The sequence below is a fragment of the Trichechus manatus genome, unplaced genomic scaffold, assembly GCF_000243295.1.
Source record: "Trichechus manatus latirostris isolate Lorelei unplaced genomic scaffold, TriManLat1.0 scaffold00023, whole genome shotgun sequence".
Lineage (NCBI taxonomy): Eukaryota > Metazoa > Chordata > Mammalia > Sirenia > Trichechidae > Trichechus > Trichechus manatus.
Window position 1 is genome coordinate 7,034,442 of NW_004443959.1, and position 22,262 is coordinate 7,056,703.

General features: G+C 41.5%; 1 protein-coding gene across 1 annotated transcript in view; it reads right to left on the reverse strand.

The window, feature by feature from the left end:
• The window catches only part of LPIN1 (lipin 1), an 84,603-nt gene that overhangs the window by 56,917 nt on the left and 5,424 nt on the right, over positions 1-22,262 (reverse strand). The window contains exons 2-6 of the mRNA XM_023728243.1: positions 10,378-10,578; positions 9,005-9,100; positions 5,389-5,696; positions 3,708-3,833; positions 1,457-1,564 (exon numbers count right to left, since the gene is read on the reverse strand). Coding sequence (XP_023584011.1) covers positions 1,457-1,564; positions 3,708-3,833; positions 5,389-5,696; positions 9,005-9,100; positions 10,378-10,569 — 830 coding nt within the window. The 5' untranslated portion in view covers positions 10,570-10,578. The remainder of the gene's footprint in view (positions 1-1,456; positions 1,565-3,707; positions 3,834-5,388; positions 5,697-9,004; positions 9,101-10,377; positions 10,579-22,262) is intronic.

Below are 22,262 nucleotides of genomic sequence, written 5' to 3' on the forward strand. Positions count from 1 at the left end.
GAGATTGTTAACCATTGTCATAGGGCAACATTTGTAGTAACTGTTAAATGAGAAACTATTTTGTTCTGTAAGCCTTCATCTTAAGTGAGAATAACAGCCAACTGGAAGAGCGTAGTCAGTGTCACTGAACTGTGTATGTAGAAATTTTTGAAACGGTGTATCTTTGGCTATGTGTATTTTCACCAAAAAAAAAAAAGGTTGAGAAGATAGAGGGTTAATATGTTGTGGGGTTGTTAACCAACGTCATAAAACAACATGTGTACTACTGTTTCATGAGAAACTATGTTCTGTAAGCCTTCACCTGAAGTACAATAAAATATATAAAAAAAAAGAAAAAACAACATGCTACTGCAATAAATGCTGACTGCTTATGCCATACCAGCCCCTCTCAAAGGGCTTCTGTATGCAAATACATATGCATATCCTATGACTGGTCGTTAAGGGAATACAGGATGACTAAAGATGAATTGGGGAAAAGATGTCCCAAAGTTGAGTATGATTTATCAGAAAGATGATCCAAAATGTCCCACTGGCAAATATTAGATGTTTAAGATAAAGGGTTGTTCAAAAAATAAGCTTACAAAGTTATTGACTGATTTTTATAAATAAAGTATTTATTAGCCATATAATAGTTTTCAGTAGTTTTGTCAGTTCCAATTAGGCAAATTGGTTATAAATGCTTACAACTTAGTTTACCTCATTTTATAATGGTCTTTCTTCTGCATATATAACCTCTGAATGAAGTACATCCTGAGATTTGGTTCTTTAATCACACACAAAAAAGTTTTCTCTGTAGAAATTAATCATAGCTTTACTCGCTAGAGTTGTAAAGTAAACTAAGTCCACAAAACAGGTATGTCAACAGGTACGACAACTGTATTAAGTGAAAATACAAATTAAAGATCCAACCTACACTATTCTCCAAAATTCTGTTCTAGAAAGTCTGTGGGAAATATCTGATTCCATTATTCAGAAAGTTTAAAGAGCTATTTAAATATTTATAATAACTTCTTATACTAAATTGTCATCCTAAAAATAGCCTGTAAACTTATTTGTTCAACAACCCTAGACACAAAATGAAGGCTCATATTCCCAATCTATATTTCATTATTCTATTTTTTTAAAGCACTGTACAGAACTAGGTAGAATTACATGCTTGATCATAATTTCCACAGGGTCAAATTTATTACCTTAAAAAAAAAAAAAAAAAAAGACCTAATAATCTATAAGTGCTTAAAATGAAAGAAAATATGTAATCTAGATATATATTCTTCATAAGCCATTTGGTTAGTGGTAAAATACATTTGTAAGAGTTAGATCAAAATTTTGATATTATACAAATATAATTTATAAGTATTTTCTTCATAAGTAATTGGGTTAGTAAAATAGATTTACCAGAGTTAGATCAAAGTTTTTCATTATCAATATGTCCAAAATGGGAAAATAACTCTTCTACCTTTCCGAAGCATGGAAGTGGGAAGACTGTGGAGGGCATGAACTAGAAAGGCCACCCTCGAGCGCAACAGCACGATGAGGGGGGGTCCTTTTGCAATCTACCGGGCTACTGGATACCACGTGATAAACAGTAAAAGAAAGAAAAATCAATGGTCAATTAAATTAAATGGAATTTCGTATCAATGATTTAACCACTCTCAAGATAACACTGGTAAGAAAACAAACATACTCAAGCATCTGACAACATTGGAGGATTACATGTTGAAGGCATTAAGAAATCAACATGAGTTTTCTGAACCACAAAAACAGGAAACTGCCAAAAGATCTATTTCACCTTCTATTTCATCCACACGCCCAGAAAAGATTGTTTTTCTCTGGTCACATTTAGTGCTTCATCAAATGCATATTCCAAAGATTTGATAATTTGTTTTGTCAATTGTCTCTTTAAATAAAATACATACTTCCAAGTATAAAAATGTATCTATTTATCCTAATTTGTAATTCCATTTGACAGTGGTCACATCCACATAATCTGACACAGTCATTCTGGATTCATAAAGCAAAACATTAAAGACAGAGAAACATATTCAGAGTTGTGTTTAAAACACTTCTTTTTAATTCTTAAAATTATTGTATAGTTTTGAACAGATTTTTCAACTTACTAGCTGAAAGTATTCCACATACTTTTCTTCCCAAAATATTATATTTTTCCCTCCTTAGGGGTTTAGCTCCACAAATCTAGGGACAGAATGTATAAGGGTCTAGAAAAGGCTATACCTGTACAGTCCAATGACAGCCACTAGCTACATGTGGCTCCTGAACACTTGAAATGTGGCTAGTCCAAATGGAGATATGCTGTACATGTAAAATATACAACAGATTTGGACATCATGATATCAAAACAAAAATGGGAAATATTTTATTAATACTTTTTAAAAACAGATTACTTGTTGAAGTAATATTTTGAACATACTGGGTCAAACAAAATATATCACTAAAATTAATTTCATCTGCTGCTTGTTTTTAAATATGGCTACCAGAAAATTTGAGATTACATTACTGGACAAGGCTGGTCTGTACAGACAAGACGGACCTCAGTCACAGACTTCATCAGAGGTCTTCACCCCCACACTGGTTCAGTAATATTCACTGTTACAGTCTTGGCTGGAAACCAGGCATGTGGCATATCTATTTTTCTCTGACCTCAGCACACACTGCTGATGGCTGCCGTCGCATTAATGAGATTATCCTCATCAAGCTGGGACCGGAAGTGGTGCTTTGATGAGACTGGCTTTAGGTAGGCCACTGCAGCATATAGCAGGATTTCTAAGGGTTCGTATACTTCCATTTTACACCAGAAGTCAATCTAAGACTTTAGGTATAAGAAAAATCCAAGAATATCACTGTCATTTAGAACAGTGTGTCTCAATCTTTTTTTTCATTATCGCCACCCCATCAAATATTTTGAGACTTTATTTTCCTAATAGCCATAAAATGTTAATGCCATTGATATACTGTATATTTGTTTATGTACTGTGGCCCTTTAGAGGGTCACAAACTCTTGTACTATCTAAAAATTTTTTGCCCCTCAAGAACCAATACTCATCCCATTGGTGAGAATTCCTTCCCCAGTCCTCTGTCCACTTGAAAGTAAAGAAAACTGCTCAGAAGGGCTCAAATATGTTCAAGAGGTTGCAGTGATTTCAAAGTCTTCGGAATCTTTAGGACAGTAATTTGCACACTGAGCAGCTATAGTTCTCAAAGTTTATACCAGAACTCTAGGGTAACTTAAGAGTTCGTTTCAGAGAAATAAATGCCCTTGACTTCAGCAGAACCACCTAAAGCATGGGAGGTAGGCATCATTCTAACACCCCTGAATGCCTCCAGTAGCCCCTGAAGCCATGTCTTTGTTTTTAAAATTTACTTTAGGCCTACATATCAAGAAATGCTTGGCTACCCAGATTTTACCCGTTAACAATTAGCATTATGTAACTGGATGTCACTGTCTCTTCTAGAGAGCCAAGAGCCACATCAGCAGATCGATGATGACTTTGTATAGAAGTTTATGATCTGCACATGTTCTCTTTTCAGTGCTGATCTGTACTTCGTACGCTGAACTTTATTTTTTCTGGTTCATTTTTTATTTATGTTTTACTATGTTATTAGACACACTTCCTATAACTGACTTCCAAGTCCTTTGCACTGGGTCAGGTGAGCAAACACTCACACCTACACACACACTAGCAACTTACCTTGGGTTGGGGGACCACTCTCTATCTGAATTAGGGTATGATGCTGACTGAGGATAAGTCGTGTCTGTGGAGAGGTTTTCCTTAGGAATATCATCTTGGAATGAAGATAAATCATCAGGAAGAGTTCTGGGGGGAAAAAAACTGAAGTTAAAGAATTCTTAATGACAAATTCATAATAAAGTTTCAATTTTGCTCTTGATTATGCTAAGCGAATTTAGTCAGTCACGAAAGGACAAATATTGTATAAAACCACTACTATAAGAATTCAAGAAAAGGTTTAAACACAGAAGAAAACATTCTTTCATGGTTATGAGGGTGGGGAGGGAGGTTGGGGGTTATTCATTAACTAGATAGTAGACAAGTTTTATCTTAGGTGAAGGGAAGGACAGCACATACTACAGGGGAATTCAGCACAACTGGACTAAACCAAAGCTAAGAAGTTTCCTGAATACAACCAAACACTTCAAGGGACAGAGTAGCAGGGGTGGAGATCTGGGGACCATGCTTTCAGGGGACATCTAGGTCAATTGGCATAACAAAGTTTATTAAGAAAATGTTCTGCATCCTACTTTGGTGAGCGGCGTCTGGGGTCTTAAAACCTAGCGAATGGCCATCTAAGACACATCAATTGGTCCCAACCCACCTGGAGTAAAGGAGAATGAAAAACACCAAAGTCACAAGGGAAGTATTAGCCCAAGAGACAGAAAGGGCCACATAAACTAGACACTGCATCAGCCTGAGACCAGAAGAACTAGATGGTGCCCACCTACCACCAATGACTGCCTTGACAGGGAACACAACAGAGAGTCCCTGATTGAGCAGGAGAAAAGTGGGGTGCAGAACTCAAATTCTAGTAAGAAGACCAGACTTGATGGTCTGACTGAGACTGGAGGAACCCCAGAAAGCATGGCCCCCGGACTCTCTGTTAGCCCAAAACTAAAACCATTCCCGAGGTCAACTCTTCAGAGAAAGATTAGACCAGACTATGGGACATAAAATGATACTCGTGAAGAGTGTGCTTCTTAGCTCAAGTAGATACATGAGACTAAATGGGCAGCTCCTGTCCGGAGGTGAGATGAGAAAGCAGAGAGGGTCAGGAGCTGGTTGAATGGACACAGGAAATTGGGTGGAAAGGAGGAATGTGCTGTGGTCACAGTATAGGGCGAACAATTAGGGTCACATAATAATGTATGTATAAATATTTGTATGAGAGACTAACTTGAATTGTAAACTTTCACTTAAAGTACAATAAAATTTAAAAAAAAAAAAAAAAAAACCCATTGCCTTCAAGTCAATTCTGACTCCTAGTGACCCTACAGGACAGAACAGAACTGCCCAATGGGATTTCCAAGGAGTGGTTGGTGGATTTGAACTGTCGACCTTTTGGTTAGCAGCCAAATGCTTAACCACTGCACCACCAAGGTCCCAACCATTTCAAAGTGAGGGTAAATTTACATAATACTAAAGGGCAAGTAGGAGTTGTCCCTAAGTTGGACATTCGTAACCTGGGGACTTACTGTATAAGATAGATAAAGTGCACGATTCCAAAATTCAGTCTAAAATTCATAACAGAAAAATAAGAAATTATGGGGAAAAATACAGTTTATAAAGCTAATCTTTAAGAATTCATCCATCCAATTCTGACATGAACATATAGGTCTTTCCCTTCATGCACATTTACCTACTGCTGTCCAGTGGTTCTTTATCCTCATCAGAGCTCATCTCTATGGGAAACATGTCTTCATCTTCGGACGTGTTCATGGTGTCATCTCTTTTTAGGCTATCCAGTTGGGATTTTCTTCTCCGTTTTCTTCTCTTCTTTACTAAAGAGCCACTTGAAGGCGTCTCACTTGGAGGTGAAACTTGGGGTGACATGGTGGAGTCCAGGCACCTTATTCGATCTACAGAGTTCCGTTTCAGCTGGCTTTCCATCCTTGAGGCTCCTTCTGACAGGATAGGAGAGGTGGCCAGGTGCATAGGGATCACTTCCTAAAGAACAGAAAACACATTTTCCAAAAACAGTCTTTATTAACTACACCATTTGGGTTTAAGAAGCAGGACTGTGCCAAAAGCCCTCCAGTGTTAGTTTAGGAGCCTAAGCACTCCTCCAGGTCCCTGGGTGGCACAAACAGTTTGCGCTCGACTTCCAACCTAAGGTTGGTGATTCAAAATCACCCAGCAGCACCGAGAAAGAAAGGCCTGGCAACCTGCTTCTGTAAAGACTGCAGCCAAGAAAACGCTATGAAGCAATCCTACTCAGTAACATATGGGGTCATCACGAGTCAGAACTGACTCGACAGTGACAGTTTGGTTCTAGTTTAAGCACTCCTCAGGGAGGGCCATGGCAGGACAATGTGACTAAATGTCACAGCCACAGTGATTCTGGAGATGTGACTGCCAAATCTGACAGAAGATCAAAAAGTCAACAATTCATTAAATTCCAGTTTGTAATGAGTCCTGTATTTACATAATTAAAACAAAGTGAGGTAAAGTGATTTCAGGTCACAAAATTTAACTCTGTCCAGAGTAAAGAGGAAAAAATGGGATTTGAGTCATCAGATTATCCTGGGAATTGTCCTCAGTTTTATATTTCAGTAGGTAAGGGTGTGTGTGAGAGAGAGAGAGAGTATGTGTATGTGTGCATATTTATCAATATGCATTGAATTAAGATAATAATTTTTTTTTTTAAATAGCTACTGACAGCCCCTGCCCCACCACCACCCCTTCCTAAGTGCCTGCCTGCCCCAGGGCACATCCAGGTATGTGATAAATGGGTAATGAGGTGTTGCAATTAGATGTTGACCATCTTCTTAAAAATGAAAGGACAAAAAACACAAAATGTTAATAGTTTTTCTATAATGATTCAATTTTTTCAGAATTATAGTACTCATTTTATTAATGAATGACTTATTTTAATAAACTGTAACAAGTAAAAAATATATACAAGTAAAAGACAGGGATAAACAAAAATATGCTGCTGACAGTTTAACTGTTTTATCGTTGTGAGTTGTCATCGAGTCGATTCCGACTCTTGGTGATGCTGTATGTGCAGAGTAGAACTGCTCTGTAGGGTTTTTTGTTTTTTTAAAGTTTATTGTCCTTTAGGTGAAAGTTTACAGCTTAAGTTAATTTCTCATTCAAAAATGTATACACATACTGTTTTTTAACACTAGCTGTAATCTCCACAATGTGACAGCACGCTCCCTCTTTCCACTCCAGGTTCTCTACGTCCATTTGTCCAGTTCCTGTCCCTTCCTGCCTTCTCTTCTTGCTTTTGAACAGGAGCTGCCCATTTGGTCTTGCGTATTTGACTGAACTAAGAAGAACATTCCTCACGTCTGTTTTTTTTTTTTTTTTTTCTAGGCTGTGACCTTTCAGACTCACCAGGCCTGTCTTCTGAGGCGCCCCTCTGGGTGCGTTCAAACCATCAACCTTTCTGCTAGTAGTTGAGCACTTAACCATCTGCACCACCCATGGCCTCCTTAAATTGGTTTGGAGAGCATCAAATATGCTAAAAACATAAAATCTGGAAGGGACGTTAGAGGCCATCACATGCAACTGGTCAACTGGACCAAATGAAGAAGAAGCAAAGGCGCTAGAGTAGAAAAAGAGTTCTCGCCTGTCCTCAGCCTGAAAATAAGGGGCAGCTAGAGCCTGTGGAGAAAGGCAGAGCCCACATCCTGCAACAATCTGGGGATGAAGGACACAGCTCCCTGAATTCCAGCAGCCTCTGCTCCTCCCAGGAATAATAAGAGGCATGTGTATGAGACAGGACATATTCTGGTCTCCAGGACCCCAAACCACCCACAGGACCTCTGTAAGGCCAGCCAAGCAGGCCTGCTGTTGTCTTCCAAGTCCACAACACCCTCTCCCAAAATATTTCCTCAGCTCTTAGGGCCTAAAATCTGACTAAAGCCAAGGGACAAACAGCAAGTGTCCATTTGAGAGCTTCTGTCAAAGTACCACAGGTGTCAACTAATAATTATCAGAGCCTTCCACTTTAAGAGCGAGGTAAAGAAAGGAGCAGAAAGGCCGGCATCCCTGATGGCCACAGGAGGTAGTTACAGGACAGGGAAGGCACTGGGCGAGTACCCTGGGATTCCTCTTAACAATGGCGTATCTAGGGTATTGCACCGGCCCTGGGCTTGTGGTGCCACTGAGTAGTTTCTACCATCCCAGTACGGCCCAATGTCCTTCCTCAAGCACAGCAATGTGTTAATTAAAAGATTAACGAGCTTGGCTTATATTCTTGAGCTGATATTATGGTAAAGTTATCTAAAAGAGGGGTACCAGATATTTGGACAGGGGTGCAATTTCAGAGCTTGCCACAGGTGCCATTTTCCATAGATACACCACTGGCCATACTGGGTTAACAGAGACTGCTCGGTGGTGCCGTGAGCCCAGGGCCAGTGCAATACCTGCCACCTCTGCCATATTGTAGTTACCTCTGCCTCAAACGTTGCACCTTTACCAAGAGTGGGGCCACATACACTCACCTGGGCAGACCAAATGCAAGCAATGCCCTGGGACAATTCTGGTCTAAAACTACAAACTATGGCCATTAGTTTCAGGGCTTAGAGTTGTATAAAGATGTTCCTTTTTAATCAGACTACTTCCCCTAAGGAGCCCTGGTGGCACAGTGGTTAAAGTGATCGACTGCTAATCTAAAGATCAGCGGTTGGAATCCACCAGCGGCTCTGCGAGAGAAAGATGTAGTCATCTGCTTCTGTACAGATTTACAGCCTTGGAAACCTATGGGGTTGTGATGAGTAGGAATCAACTTGATGACAGTGGGTTTGGTTTTGTTTGGGTCTTTCCATAAAGGAATTAGCTCAGGTGGATTTCATTGAGGAATCAGTGCACTGGACCTCTTCAAAGTAGCTTTCCAGGTGAATTAAACAGTAATAAAAAGTGGTTTAGTCATTCACCAAATAAAAATTAGAACATCTGGCTTTGGGATTTGACATATCAGTATGATTTGTATGCCTTGGGCAATGGTTCAGGCCAAATGGCTGACTGCAGTCCCTCTGTCTCCCTAGAGACAGTAAGCAAACTAAAGCAGTGATGCATGAGCCCAGTGGCCTTGGGAAGGCCAGGACACCCAAGTTTCACGTGGAGAGGCCTCACCCTGTCTGGCTCAGATTCCTAGAGCAGGTAAAGGGCTGCTTTTCATGCTGGCATCGTCCACACAGCCTGGTGCCAGCATTGCTTCTCCATAAACACTTCTGCTGTGTCTCCTAGATGAGCACTGCTCAGACCTCAAAACTAGGAAGTAACCCTGACCCATCCTTCCTTACCTGATCATTATCCGTTTCTTGAACAAAAAATGCTTCTCCATTATCTCCCAATTTCATGTGCAAATCCACAGATTCCCCATTGATTTCTATGTCAACCTGAAGAAAAAACATGTTTTTAAGAAAACAATAAGCTGCCGTCGCCACAACAAGAAACCTCATAGGGGATGGCCATGTCTCTACATACACACTTTAATCAAATACATCCCCAAAATATTTCACAATTCCAAATCCCCATCAGTTAATCCAGTGCGACTGCCCTCACGGAGAACCATGCACTTCAGGGGTTCTGGGATCTGGAAGGCCGGAGGCCGACTGTGAAGGACAGAACCCAGGTGAAAGGCGCCTCAGAGACCACCAGGCCCACCTCCTCCTTTTCCAGCTAAGGGATTGAGGCCCAGACAATGGAAGCAACTGGGCCAGGGTCAGACAGATGGTTAGGGGTAGAGTTCAAGCTGCAATCAAAGTCTCCTTAGCCCCAGTCTTTAGAAATTATACCCTGGAATATTTTGTCTGCTGTTGGCTGGGATCCTTGAAATATTCTGAACTAATAGTTTGCACTTGAACTTAACCCAAAGATCTGATTATAACACACTATTTCAAATTTCAATTAAGGATACGAAATGTATAATTTATTTTTTAAGTATTTCTTTCTTTCAATTTGTGTGTAAGCTGTATTCTCCAAAAATGGACCCATCAATATTTCTGGTCCTATACGCTCTTCCAGAACCTTGCCGTTCCCTGCCAATAAATGGAGTCTATTTCCCCTCCTCTTGAGTCTGGGCAGACTTGTGATTATCCCAAATAACAGAGTACAACAGCAGTGATACTATGTGGCTTATGAGGCTAGGTCATAAAAAGGATACAGCTTCTGCCTGGTTCCCTTTCTGTTGTGATGCTAGCCCTTGGATCCACGTCACCATGTGGTGAGGATGACCAGGCCACATGGAGTGGCCACCTGTAGGTGTTCTGGCCAACAGTCTCACAAAGATCCTAGTCAAGAGCCAGAATCAACCACCACATACGTGAGTAAGGGCTTCAGATGATTCCAGCCCCTAGCCTTGGAATCTTCCAGCAGAAGCCCCAGACAACAGAGCAGAGACAAACCATCCCTCTGTGGTGTCTGAATTCCTTACCCACAGAATCCATGAGCATAATAAATAGTTGGTTTATGCCACTAAGTTTTGGAGTAATTTACACAGTCATAGTAGCCAGAACAGTTTGAATTAATTGTCAATTTAGTGAACAGCCCTTTCCAACTGAGAGCTAAAAATCTGGATCTGAGAGAAGCTCAAGATGTGCAAAGTCACAGAAGTACAATGATTTTCTCTAAGGAGAGAACCAGCCCACCAGGCCACTGGGTCCTCTGCTCTTACCACTTTCTCTCGGGAGCGCAGCACCCCCATCTTCCCAAAGCGGACATGGAAAGGGGAGCACTGAAGGTTCCCATTGGGTTGGCGAACAACAATGACATCGATGCATCCAGACAGTGTGGCAGGATTCAGCCCCTTGTAGAGTTCTTTCACGGTAACAAACACCTGGCCTGCCAACTGCCCAACGTAATTCATGGTTTGAGCCTAGAAAACAGACAAAAGCAAACTAAACATATACATACATATAAATGATTAATTCAGGGAAGGCCATCAAGATGCAATAAAAATGAACTCACCATTTCAAAAATATATCAATATATGTTAAATTCCACTTTCCACTTTTAAATCTTGCTCATATCATTTTGTTTCCCTAGAATGTGCTCCACAATACTCATCCCCCACCACCTGTTCCCTCCTTCCCCAAACAGCAAACCCACCAAATACTCCCTGTCCCATGAAGCCCAGGTGAAGTTATCCCTGGGCCAATCGTCCTGATGGCCTATCTGCCTTGTTTTGTCACTGTTGACCTGTTTTATGTAACTGAATCCTAAGACTCTTAGAAAAGAGACTGTATGTTATACATCTTAGTATTCCCCCACTGCACCAAACAGAATATGCATTTAATAATATTAACTGAAAAAAATGACTATTTTTACTTGAGAAGGGGGAAAAAATTTTTTTTAACTATTTCCACTTCAGTTGGTCCTTGTCTGCCTGTCTGACCTCTCTCCCACGGCCCCAGGGGATCACTGTGCTCTGCATCTGTCTGTCTGACCAGCTAATCCACTCAGCAAACATTCAGGGCATCTACTCCACAAAGGGCCTAGTGTCAGGGACAGAGAGACAAAAAAGGAACAATGCCTATCGTCTTAAGGGACTCATAGGCTCATGAAGGTGACAGAAGTAAACACAAGTAACTGAACATACATCAGTGTTCTACTGACACACATGGGGTCATTCGACAACAGCTGGCTTTTTTGTTTGTTTGTTTGTTTGTTGTGTTTGTTTTTAATAAATGCTAAAGGAGTTGTGACCAAGAAAAGAGAAGAATGCACCACGGAGCAGTGGGCACTTGAGGGGGGCTTGGAGGAGGAATAGAACACTTTCAGATAAGAAGGTAGGAAAAAAGGGCACAAGTTGAAGGAGTTCTGCGCAAAGGCACAGAAGCCTGAAAAACTCCAGGCACAAAGAGGGAACTGTGCCTACAACAGAGAATATGCGGGAGGGAAGAGTGGAAACCCAGGCTAGGAAATTTGGACTTCACTATGTAGCAATGCGAAGCCATCAGAGACATTCTGGACAACAAATTGATAATGAGATCCATGATTTAGAAAAAGCATCACAGTAAGAAAGTAGAGAAGACTAACAGAATAGAACTGAGAGTCCAGAAGTAAACCTTCATATCTAGGACAACTGATTTTTGACAAGGGTGCTAAATCTATTCAATGGAGAAAGAAGAATCTCTTCAATAAATAGTGCTGGAAAATAGGATTTCCACATGCAGAAAAATGAAACAGGATCCATGCCTCACACCATACACAAAAACAAATTCAAAATAGATTAAGGACCTAAATGTGCAAACTAAAACCATAAAATTCTTAGAAGAAAATGCAGGGGCAATGCTGTCGGGCCTAGCTTTTAACAATGGATTATCTAATATAATAACAAGAGAACAAACAGCAAAAGACAAAACAAATAAATGGGACCTCATAAAAACTAAACACTTTCATTCATCAAAAGACTTTACAAAAAAAGTGAAAAGACAACCTACTGACTAGCAGAATATCTTCAGAAACCATATATCCGATAAGAATCTAATAATGAAATATTTATAAAACTTCAACAACTTAACAACAAAAGGACAAATAACCCAATCATAAAATGAGAAAAGGACGTGAATAGACATTTCACCAAAGAGGACATTCAAATGGCCACCAGACACATGAAAAGATGCTCAGTGTCATTAGCCATCAGAGAGTTGCCAATCAAAACCACAATGAGATACCATTTTACTCCCACTAGGATGGCTTAAGAGCCCTGGGGGAGTAGTGGTTAAGAGCTACGGCTGCTAACCAAAAGATCAGCAGTTTAAATCCACCAGCCACTCCTTGGAAACCCCATAGGACAATTCTACTCTGCCCTATAGGGTTGCTATGCGTCGGAATCAACTTGACGGCAATGGGTAACAGGTAGGATGGCTAAGACATTAAAAAAAAAATACAGAAAATAACAAACGTTGGCGAAGGTATGGGGAAATTGGAACCTTTATCCATTGCTGGTGGGAATGCAAAACAGCACAGCCATTATGGAAAACAGTGTGGCAGTTCCTCAAAAAACTAAAAATAGAACTACCATATGACCCAGCAATTCCACTCCTAGGTATATACTCAAAAGACTTGAAAGTGGAGACTCAAAATGAGACTTGTACACCAGTGGTCATTGCAGCACTATTCACAATAGCCAAAAGGTGGAAACAAACTAAATGCCCATCAACGGACGAATGGATAAACAAAATGTGGTATATACGTACAATGGACCACTACTCAGCCAGTAGGAGCAATGAAGTCTTGATACATGCTACAGTATGGATGGAGCTTGAAGACATTATGCTGAGCGAAATAAGCGAATCACAGGGCAAATATTATACAACCTCACTTATATAAAAAGACAAGAAAAGGCAAATGTATAGGGACCATAGTTTATTAGTAGTTACCAGGGGCAGGAGGGAGGGGGGAGAAGGGGGACCAAGGGTGATAAAAAAAAGTCCCACTGATTAAGGGTACGGATGCACAGCTGATTACTGTAATTGCTGTCAATAAGTTGTACACCTGCAAAAGTTGTGTGATAGATATGTTTACAACAATGACACCCACACACACAAAAAAAGAGTAGCTGCTGGGCCTGCTTATGTGCAACCAAACACCTCATGGGATTTGGTTCCATGGTTTCAAGCTTTAGGGCTGTGGTTTCAAGGGATATCCCAGTTAATTGGCCTAATAATATGTTTAGTGCTTCTGTTCTGCCTCCTACTTTGTTGTACAGTGCCTGGGGTCTTAAAAGCTTGCAAGCACTCATCCAAGGCACAGTTGGTCTCTATTCACCTACAACAACAGCGGAAGAAGAAGAGTCAGGAATTGGTGGAGGTTATGGAATTGTAGCTAATTGTCTCCATGAACAACTGCCACCTTAGCCATGAGACCAGAAGAACTGGATGGTGCTTGGCTACCATTACTGAACATTTTGGTGAAATATTCCATAGAAGAATCCTGATCAAAATGGGGGAAAAGGCAGAACAGAATTTCAAATGCTCGTGGACTCTAGACATTCTGGAGCCATGGAGGATGGATGAACCCCTGAAACTATTGCCCTGAGATAATCTTTAAACCTTAAACCAAAAATAGCCCCCTGAAGTTGTCTTAAAACCAAATAATAGTTTAGCTTAACTAGTCAAAAAAAGTCTGCCTTGAGCATTATGCTCTTTTAAGAACTATCTGTATGGGATCAAACTGATGACAGCAACTCAAAAGATTAGATTGGAACCTTATCAGGCAGTGAGTTTTGTTAATGGGGGAGGAACAACTCAGAAAAGGAGGGTGAGAATGGTTGCCCAACTCAAAGAATGTAATCAATGTCACTAAACTGTACATGTAGAAACTCTTGAATTGGTGTATGTTTTGCTGTGTATATTCTCAACAACAAAATTTAAAAAAAAAAAAAAAAAGATAAGACTGGCAAGAAAAGAAACCAAGGCAAGCAGGCTAATTGGGTGGCTGTGGATGACGGGGCAAACAAACAACGATGCCAGCCTGAAATGAGGCAGACAGAAGAGACGAAGAGAAACGGACAAATTCAAGAGATACTTTTGTGCTCAAAGTACTAGGAGTCTGAGCTGCCACTAGACTCTGGACTTCTTTTCATAGTTTCTGGATTCCTGACTACTTACCTTGGTGCTGATCCACTCCTGGCCAACTGCCCACTTTAGCATAACCCTGGCTCCCCAAGTTCCATCCTCTTGTCTGTCAATGTGCCCTGCTGTGCTGTGCTGCAGCCTTTACACCTCAGACTGACCCACACATTCACATCTTAGCCCTAGTCCAGCCAGTTCCTCCAGCCTCTCCCCTGTTCACACCTCCCTGCTCTGCTTCATCAGGCTGGGCACCATCAGCCATTCTCCGGCCTCCCTTCAGGAATGTGGTAGCACCTCAACGGGCTTTACCCTCTACGGGGTCCTCTTCTTTGCCAACTATAACTGCACTTATACTTCAGGGCTGAGTCCCAGACCCTCTCTTAATTCTCTTTACCACTTAATGCCTTGGTGGATGCATGAAGTCACATGGCTTCAAATACCATCCAAATATGAATGATTTGCAAAATGTAATCTTCCAATCCCAAGACCTCCCTTTTCTGTCTGGACCATATTGCTCTGATTCTTCAAGGCAACTATGATGGTGTGGGCAACAACATCACCTCTACCCACCCCAGGTGACTAACAATTACCCTAGGAACCACCACAGGGCAGGTACACACATGTCACTGAGTAACATGTTTATACAGTTTGGTCCTATGCATTTTCTTTGCTCTGATGTGTCTCTAGTCTGTTGTTCCCATGTTGTTCCCATATGGTTTGCCTATCATTCAGTGAAGCCATATTCTCCTTGAAGCCAAGGATCGATCCCTGTTCCTTCCAGTTACAAAAACAAAAAGTATCTTTTGTAAGCCTTACCTCAACTCTTATGAAATATGTAGAAGTGACACAATATGCCCATTTTATAAATGTGGAAACTGAGTCTCAACAGTGGTTGGGTCAAATGCCCTGCCTGCCATGGGCAAATAAGAGCTGCTGATTTAATTCTAATTCAGAAAAGGCCAGAGACCTAACAGTAATTAATGACACACACAAGACAAGAATACAAGAAAGCCCAAGCTGGCTCCTTTCAAACTTTTAAATGAAGCTCTCTAGATTGAGACTACACCGCCTCCTTCAACTGAGGAAACAAGCACACCCTTTTGTAAACGCATTCAGAGATGGACACAGACCTACTTCCCTTCAGAGTGGGGTAAATACCAGAACTGTCCACTTTCCACCTGAAGCTGCCCGGCTAATATGAGTCAAATATATATGTGAATATAAAAAGCATGCACTTCCTAAGTTTGCTTAGGTGTTCAGGTTTCACAAACTTCATCCAAAAAAAGATGAAAAGATGGACAATATTAAAAAAATAACTCTTTTTAACCTTGATACTTCTGCAGTGGATCATTTTATAAAACAAGCCAGCACCCTCAATGTTAAATCTGGATTTTAACACACTGTGCTTACCTAGAGAGGTAAATCTCTAACTCTACAGATATTTGCAAGCAATATGAATAGCATTTTTATACAATTACTTTTACATACACTGTCTCACATTCATGTGATTCTCACAGTAACCCTGTAGGCATGCAGCCTTTCAGATGAGAAAGGTAAAGGCCAAACAAAAGTTCAATGAGGTCAATGCCCAAGATCATACAGCTGAGGAGGTATGCCACCAGACCTGGAAAACAGGTCTTCTGATCCTGTGGCAACATCCATTTCCATTCTGTCAAGCGCTCTCTCACGTCCCTCATGGCTTCTGATAAAAATTCTAGCACCTTCTATATGATCTATGCTTATCTCTGCATGATGCAACCATGCCACCACCAGTGAGGTCCTAAACCCAAGTCAGTTCAGCTAAGAACTGCTGTTCATAACATAGCTCCCATAATCTAAGGACTTGGTGGGCAACTTTTTTTTTTTTAAAGACCCTGTTTTTTAGAATAGCTTTAGGTTTACAGAAAAACTGTGCAGAAAGTACAGAGTTCCTATATACCTTTTCCTCCCCCTGCAGAGTAAACATCCTGCATTCGTGTGCTACGTCTGTTATAACTGATGAACCAATACTGATACATGTATAGTCCTATGGGTTTTGACAAATGCATCATGTCATGTGTCCACCATTACAGTATCACATGGAATAATTTCGCTGCCCTAAAAATGCCCTGTGCTCCACCTCTTCACCCCTCCCCACCCCCCCGAACCTCCAGTAACCACTGACCTTTTTTACTGTCTCGAGAGTTTGGCCTTTTCCAGGATGTCAGATAGGTGGAAACCCACAGTGTGTAGCTTTTTCAGACTGGCTTCTTTCACTTAGCAACATGCACTTAAGGTTCCTCCATGTCTTTTCGTAGCTTGACATTTTTTATTCATAAGAGAAAGCTCATAGCAGGATGGTATCACATCTCTGCATCTTAGCTTCTCATCTGTAAAATGAGGATGTTGGCCTAGATGACCTGCAAGGTCCAATTCCAGCCCTAACTGATAAAAGCTGCACTCTTTAATTCTTAGCAACTGAAAAGCTATCTTTAATAATTTAAAAGTAAATGTTGCTCCATCATCTTGTCCTCAAGAACAAAGCATTTCTCCCCCTTTGCAGTGAGCACATTCAAGGTTATCACACACAGTCTGAATATATCAGAGCTCAAAGGATCCTTAGGGAGTTGTTGTTCCAACACCCTTATTCTAAAGAAATAAGCCCAGAAACAGGAAAACAGGAAGTGGCTCACACAAGCTACCCCCACCCCCACCCCCACCCCCACCATGGCAGAGATTCCCAGGACTCAGGTTTCCCGATTTCCAGTCCTGCGATCTTTCCACAGTGTATGCCACTGTCACGGTCTCTTGCATTTTCCTAATACAAATAATCAGACAATGCTTTAATATTTTTAACTTTATCTTTAGTTTAGATTAGTGGTGCTCTGGTATCTTTAGCTGTACTTTCTACTGAATAACTCATTTGCAAACCTGAAAATACCTATACTTGAAAGCAAGAAATCAGCTCAATAATTCTTAACAAATGAGACGGTCATGGGCCTCACCTGGTAATATGCTCCTAGGGACTGTCCTCAACACCTATACCTGCGGCAGCCTACTGAGCATCTCCTATGATGAGGCCCTCAATGTGGTTAAACCCCACTGCACAGGCACTGGGTAAATCCACCTTCCCCTAAATCTATTCTCTCAAATCTTTCGGGGGAGTCCTCATGAATATTTCCCCAGCTTCTGCATAAATGTCATCTTGAGCAATATCAAAGTCATTCATTCATTCAACACAGATTTTTTGAGCAGTTTCAGCACTGAGGACAGAGCAGTAATCAAGGCTAACAACGTAGGGGGCACCGACAAATAAATGAGATCTGTGGTAAATGCAAGTAAGGAAATAAGGGTAGAAGGGACTAAGTGAGAACAAGAGCTATTATAAATGAGGATGACATAAAGGCTCTTTCTGAGGTGTTATCTGAGCTGCAGCCTGCAGGAACTGATGGAGTCACCACAGAAAAATCTGGTGGAAAGCCATCCCAGGTACAGGATACAGCTAGTCCAAAAACATAGAGCTGGGGGAAAAAACCAGAAGGGTTTAAGCAACCAAAATTAGGCACGCATGTGGGTTTCATTTCCAGACAAGATGTATCAAATGAGGTTGATAAAATCAACAAGTACAAGATAACCAAGGGTCTTGAAAAACATGGTAAGGAACTTGGAGTTTACTCACCACGTGGGAAGCCCCTGGAGGGTTTTAAGCACGGATGTTAAGGAACATGATCTGATTTGATTCTTCACGAAGCGCTTCAGCTGCTGTGTGGAAGGGACTGCAGGGAGGGAGACAGGAGGAGAAGCTGTCGGCTACTACAGCCGCACCGATGATGGTGGCTGAGATTCGACCTGTAACTGGTGATGGAGAGAAGTGGATGGATTCAGAATCCAGTTTAGACAGAACTGATGATGGATTGTAGATGAAGGGGCAAAGGAAATGGAGAAATCAAGGATAATTCCTAGGTTTTTGGCGTGAACATTAGCACAAAAGTTAAATACAGCAGAGAGTCTCTTTTCTTATCTTCTGGTCACCACAAATCAAAAAGCCTAGCAACCACACTAGAACAGAGTTTCTGATCTGGCCTAGGATTGGGCAAAAGAGGTCATGCTCCTACTTCTCATCCCAGAGAGAAATGGCATCGTGGAATGAGCACACCCAAAACGTGAGCCTTCTGCCAGCTGAACTCTGAGGTGTACAAACCAAGCCAGCGTCACAAGAATGCCTTCACAATAATCTTCTTGTTGTCGTTAGCTGCTGTCGAGTCAGCCCCTGACTCACGGAGACTCCCCGCACAACACTTCCCAGTCCTGTGCCATCCTCATGATCGACTGGGGATCAGACTGCTGTGATACATAGGGTTTTCATTGGCTGATTTTCAGAAGTAGACCTTCAGGCCTTTCTTCCTAGCCTATCTTAGTCTGAAAGCTCCACTGAAACCTGTTCAGCATCATAGCAACACGCAAGCCTCCGCTGACAGGTGGTGGCTGCTCATAAGGTGCACTGGCTAGGAATCGAACCCGGGTCTCCCATACAAAAGGCAAGAATTCCACCACTGAACCACCACTTCCCCTTGAAAATAATCTCACTCTCAATTAACTCTGAATGAAACCTGACTGGACCCCAAAACACTATTCAATCCTATCATTCTCCAGTTTAAAAAATACTCCCTTCATGTAAAGGACAAACATCTCAGCTCAGTAATCAAGGACTTCTTCGAAATGTGTTCCCCACACACACATTCAACTTCATCTCCTCTGGTCCTAACATGATCTTTGTGAAAGGCCTGGCAATCAGTCCTTGGCCTTCCACAGTTCTGCCCAGATGTAGCTCTGAAAACTCAGTAGTTTCCATTTACAGAACTAACTTTGTGCGAGGCACTCTGCATAATACTATTCCATTTTACAGAGAACATGAATGACTTGCCCAAGTTCATCTATCTAGTAAGTAAGCGGGCCTGGGATTTAAATCTGTGCTCAATCCTCAACTCCATTCTGCCTCTGATTTCCAGGTTGTAGATTCAACCTTTCCAATGAGTATCAAAGCTGACAGCTTATTAGGAGCCCCTTCCCAAACTGAGTCAGGAATTAGTTTGTCAATGTCCCACCCAGAGTGCCCTGGACAAGCCCTGAAGTGCCCACGGCTAAGCGTCGCCAGCTGTGCCCAATGCACATGGATGGGCTTCAGCACAGGCGTTGGTTTGCCTTCCAAAGCCTGCTGCATCTTTGGATAGAGCCCCGATTCTCTGCTTAGCTCCTTCCAGGCTCTGCCCTACCCTGGGAGGCAGACAGCATTGGGAGCAGAACCCTGCCATGCCCTAGTGCTGAGCCCCAGCACTGCCCAGATGCTTCTCTGACACTGAGTTCTTCCCTTCCCTTGGGGTTCTCATATTAGTACCCCTTGCACCCTACAGTTTGCCATCCAAACCCCTATCTGAGAATCGAAGCAACCACTGGTTAAGTTCTTCAGCCTCAAGCCTTGCTAGTCCTGTTCCCTTTCTTACAGGGTGCCTCTTGCTCCAGGCCAGACATCATTAGACTCTTTACCGGCCCCTAATCCTACCACATGTAGCAGGCCAAATAGTGGCAAATTTCAACAATTTCCTAAAGTCTTTTGTTCTCAAATATCACTCAGATTCAAAAGCATCACTGAAATGTTTTTTAAAAAGGGAGAATATGTATTAACCAGAAACTCCTTTCAGGGAGATGAATAATACTTGGTTCAAAAAATTTCCTTGAAATAATAAATAATAGGTAAGTGGTTAACTTTGGTGAAGGGTAAGACAGTACACAATACTGGGGAAGCCAGCACAACTTGTACAAGGAAAGGTCATGGAAGCTCCATAGACACATCCAAACTCCCTGAGGGACTAAATTGCTGGGCAGAGGGTGGTAGGGACTATGGTCTCAGGGAATATCTAGCTCAACTGGCATAACATAGTTTATAAAAACAATGTTCTACATTCTACCTTGGTGAGTAACGTCTGGGGTCTTAAAAGCCTGCGAGCAGCCATCTAAGATACTCCACTGGTCTCACCCCTTCAGGAACAAGGGAGAATGAAGAGAACAGGATACAAGGAAAAGATTAGTCTAAAGGACTAACGGACCACAGCTACCAAGGCCTCCACCAGACTGAGTCCAGTATAGCTAGACGGTGCCCAGCTACCACCACTGACTGCTCTGACCAGGATCACAACAGAGGGTCCTGGACAGAGATGGAGAAGGATGTAGAACAAAATTCTAACACAGAAAAAAAGACCAGATTTACTGGCCTGACAGAGACTGTAGAAACCCCGAGGGTATTCCCCCGGACAACCTTTTAGCTCAGTGGTAAAGTCACTCCCGAGGTTCACCTTTCAGCCAGGGATTGGACAGCCCCATAAATGAAAACGGGACTAATGAGGCACGGCAGTCCAGGGACAAGGACTAGAAGGCAGGAGGGAACAGGAAAGCTGGTGATAGGAACCCAAGGTTGAGAAACGACAGTGTTGACATGTCGTGGGGTTGTTAACCGTTGTCATAGGGCAATATGTGTAGTAACTGTTTAATGAGAAACTATTTTGTTCTGTAAACCTTCAACTAAAGTACAAAAAAAAAAAAAAAGAATTATCTATGTGAGATCAAATTGACAACAGCAACTCAAAAGGTTGGATGGGAAGCCTAGGGGGCAGTGAGTTGAAGCAATGGTGATGGAATAATTTGGAAAAGGATAGTGAGAATAGCAGCACAACTGGAAGAACATAATCAATGTCACTGAATTGTACATGTAGAAATTTTTGAAATGGTGTGTCTTTGGCTATGTATATTTTCACCAAAAAAAAAAAAAAAGGTCCTCCAAGGTCAAGAAGGGAGAGTGTTGACATATTGTGGGGTTATTAACCAATGTCATAAAACAATATACGTACCGTTTACTGAGAAACTATTTGTTCTGTAAACCTTCACCTAAAGTACAATTAAAAAAAATTTAAAAAAAAAATTTCCTTAGAGAAGGAAGAGAAAAGAAAGACACAATGCTTAGGGGACACTGAGCTTCTGTTAAGAGTGATGGAAAAAATCCAGAATGGTGATGGTTAAACAACATGATGAACATACTTAATGTCACTGAACCGCATATGTAAAGACTGTTCAAACGGCAAGTGTTTTGTTAACTACATATTTACCACAGTTGAAAAAAAAAATTTTTTTTAATTTCCTTGAAAGATAGCTTGGGGTGGAAGGTGAAATGCCTCTCCCAAGAGACATGCTACAGCACCCTGCACACAGCAAGGGGGGACCATCACCGGCAGCACCTGTTTGGCTGAGTGGTGCAGGCAAGTTTGGGCCAACCAGGGCTCTTCTTCATCTGTCCTTCTGTCCTTGCTCCAGGCTCTCTTCTAAATAAATGCTAAGCAAATATTTAGAGAATACAAGACTAAATCACCTGGGTCTATGTTCCCAAGTTTCACTTGCTTCAGTTATGTCTGAAGTAAAAGGCTCAAGGAAGAAGGTAACTTACCTGCACATAATAAGCCAGACAAGCCAGCTCCAGATGAGCTCACCTCCCTATGTATGTACCATTGATCATATTACTGACATTGTTTTCAGTCTCCTGGTGTTCACCAAGACGCGGGACCAGGCAGTGGGGGAAACATTGGTTTTGAAGAAGAAAACAATTACCTCAAGAGTATAAACGAAAGTAAAATCTGGAGAGAACAAAATAAAATGCTTAAATTTCCAGTTGAACTGCTCTAAGACACCTGCTATTCATTCACCCCATACCAAGTTACTTTTAAATCTATTGATTTTAATCTCAAAACTTGGCAAGCAACAGCTGCTTCACCTGATTGGGTTTCATTTACCACTTGAAACAGGATTCCACGATCCTTAGTTCAAAAGGTTTTGAAGGAGAACTGAGCCAAACTTCGCACAAACCCTTTGGGAAAACTATAATTCTCTAAGTTATGCTGTGGATTTTCAGAGCATATTTTATATGTATATGCTATTATTATATATATACATACACACA